Below are 2,442 nucleotides of genomic sequence, written 5' to 3' on the forward strand. Positions count from 1 at the left end.
GATAAACATTTAATCATGAATGCTTATTATATATTTAAGCCCACATAGTCCTTTTCTATAGTGGGATAAAACACTTAGAGTTCCTGCTTGGTATGTTGCCTCATATGTTGCCAGATGAGGCATATTTAAGACTTTTACATTTTTGCGGCTCCAGACAGATTTATTTATTGTTTTTTTGGTCCAATGTGGCTCTTTGAGCAGTTTGGGTTGAAGTCATCTGTGCTAGGTCATCAAATTAATTCAGTTTAGTCTGTCAAAAGAACTGCCTGCAGTGTCTTTAAATGTCCAGCAGGTGTCAGTATTCAGTAAGACAGTATCAATAGTTGAGTGTTGAAAGGCTTCAAGATGCCTCACTGACGCATCACTAGTCTTTACCCTTAATTTTAGTAGGTTAATAAGATCATTTGTCAATGGAATTAGTTTTTTATTCTTAAAGTAAGATAATTAGATAATATGCACTTGAAATAAGACAATGCAATTGTTTTTTTTCTTAATTTAAGTGTAAATTGTCTTGTTCTATTGTCAAAGTGTATCACTTTCTTCCTCAATTCAAGAAGAAATACACTTATTTTAAGAAAACAAAATGACTTATTTAGATAAAATGTTTTGCAGTGTGCAGGAGTTCCTGAATTCACCTGGGTTCTGTCCTCCAGCTGCCCATCCTGTCGTCCAACCAAGAGACAGCACCGTCTGGACGGGAAGCGCTGTGACGATAGAGAGGAAAGCCTGGGAGTCCACGGGTCGGGCTGTCCCACCCGGTCCACTGAGGATGTCTGCGTTGATCCACACCGGCCGGCGAGGCTCAGCCAGCATGTCCTCCAGCAGGACCAGGGACGGAGACACGGCCTCCAGGCTGGAAGGAGACAAGCCACAGGATCAGATCCGGCCTCTCGCTCGCTCACAGGAGCAGAGCTCTCACCTCTTAAAGTCCAGCTTTATTCCCTTGTTGCTGGTCTTCACCTCGTCCAGCCAATCTTTCAGTGTGATGTCGCTGTCTGTGTCGGGGGGATGTGCCATGATCGGCTCTTCCAGTCCATGACCTCTAAGGTTAACATCAGCTTCAATCATGTGACAGGGACCTGAGGGTGCAGACACAACCCAGACCTGTTTGGACTTTCACCAGAGGTTAAGTTTGTCTTTACAACCAAAGGATGTGATCCCTGACAGACTCCAGTTAACAGACTATAGAAAAACATTAAAGGAGAAGTCTGGTCAGCAAAGAATGATCAATGGATCATTATTTATACCTAAAACTAATACGTTCGCAATGATTTAATCTACTGTTAATCTGTAAAAAAAATAAAAATAATGATTTTCGTCGCAATCACTGAGTCTGGGAGCGGAAATTTTTGCCCAAATTTAGTAACCCCTCCCTCCTGCCATCTTCCAGCAGTGACGTCACGGTGCGGTAAGCCTCATACCCCCTTTCTTGTCAGTCTACTGTCGGAAAAAACGATCCACTAGTGCCATAAAAACTACAAAAAAAAAAAAGTTTGAATACTGAATATGAGCTAACTTCTCCTTTAAAGGCTTAAGAACCTTGATGACTTCAACTTTCAGCTGTTAGAGACAGGATAGAGGGGACTGTTTGGACCAAAGCATCTAAATGTCCCTAGACTAGTAAATAGGGAACACATTTAATTCAGATTATTTATTTATCCAGCTCCGTTTAACAGCAAATATCACAGAAAATGTGATTCAGTCTATACATGCAGACAGATTTCCAGTTTTATTTATTTCAATTTAATTCTAATTATTTAAAAATGCCATCTGGTTTAGTTTATTATAGAGACTGGTGATGTTTATTGTTTTAACTATGCAACAAATGTCTTTTGTTATGCTAAACAGACCAGTCAGGGTCTATATTTCCCCAGTTAGTTTGGAGAAAGGAACCTAGTTCATTTGTTGAGAAGATGTATTGAAAAATGTGCAAAGTAACAAAGCAAAATAATAAAAAATTAAAAATGCAAGGATAATCGAGAATTTATATCAAGAAGTTATATTTTTAAATGTTTTTATTTTACTAATTATTACTTATTATTAAACTGACTCTTAGGTTATTTAATCTTTTTACTGTACTTATCGTTTTAAAAATGTGATTTAAAATCCTAGTCCCCCCGCATCCTCATTCACATTTTCCTCAAAATGTTCCCCTTATGATATATTTTTACATTATTTATTGGCTGCATCTAAAAATATCAAAAATATTTTCAATTTAAACATAGCTATGAAATAATACAATATAACCTACAATAACTTAAATCAGGGGTCTGCAACCTGCGGCTCCAGAGCCACATATGGCTCTTTGGACCCTCTCCAGCGGCTCTTAATAGTGGCTAAAATGTATATAAAGAGCTAAATAATTTACTTTAATATATACGGGTATCAATAGCTTTAGTGTTTTTTATAAGATGGAAAAGAATGAGATTAAAAGAACCAGAA

General features: G+C 37.6%; 1 protein-coding gene across 1 annotated transcript in view; it reads right to left on the minus strand.

Annotated features, from left to right (window-relative positions):
* LOC107093688 (protein FAM151B-like) overlaps positions 1-2,442 on the minus strand; it is a 7,291-nt gene that overhangs the window by 2,776 nt on the left and 2,073 nt on the right. Inside the window, exons 3-4 of the mRNA XM_015388890.1 lie at positions 920-1,079; positions 636-853 (exon numbers count right to left, since the gene is read on the minus strand). Coding sequence (XP_015244376.1) covers positions 636-853; positions 920-1,079 — 378 coding nt within the window. The remainder of the gene's footprint in view (positions 1-635; positions 854-919; positions 1,080-2,442) is intronic.

This window comes from Cyprinodon variegatus, unplaced genomic scaffold, assembly GCF_000732505.1.
Source record: "Cyprinodon variegatus isolate N-32 unplaced genomic scaffold, C_variegatus-1.0 Scaffold440, whole genome shotgun sequence".
NCBI classification, from domain to species: Eukaryota; Metazoa; Chordata; class Actinopteri; order Cyprinodontiformes; family Cyprinodontidae; genus Cyprinodon; species Cyprinodon variegatus.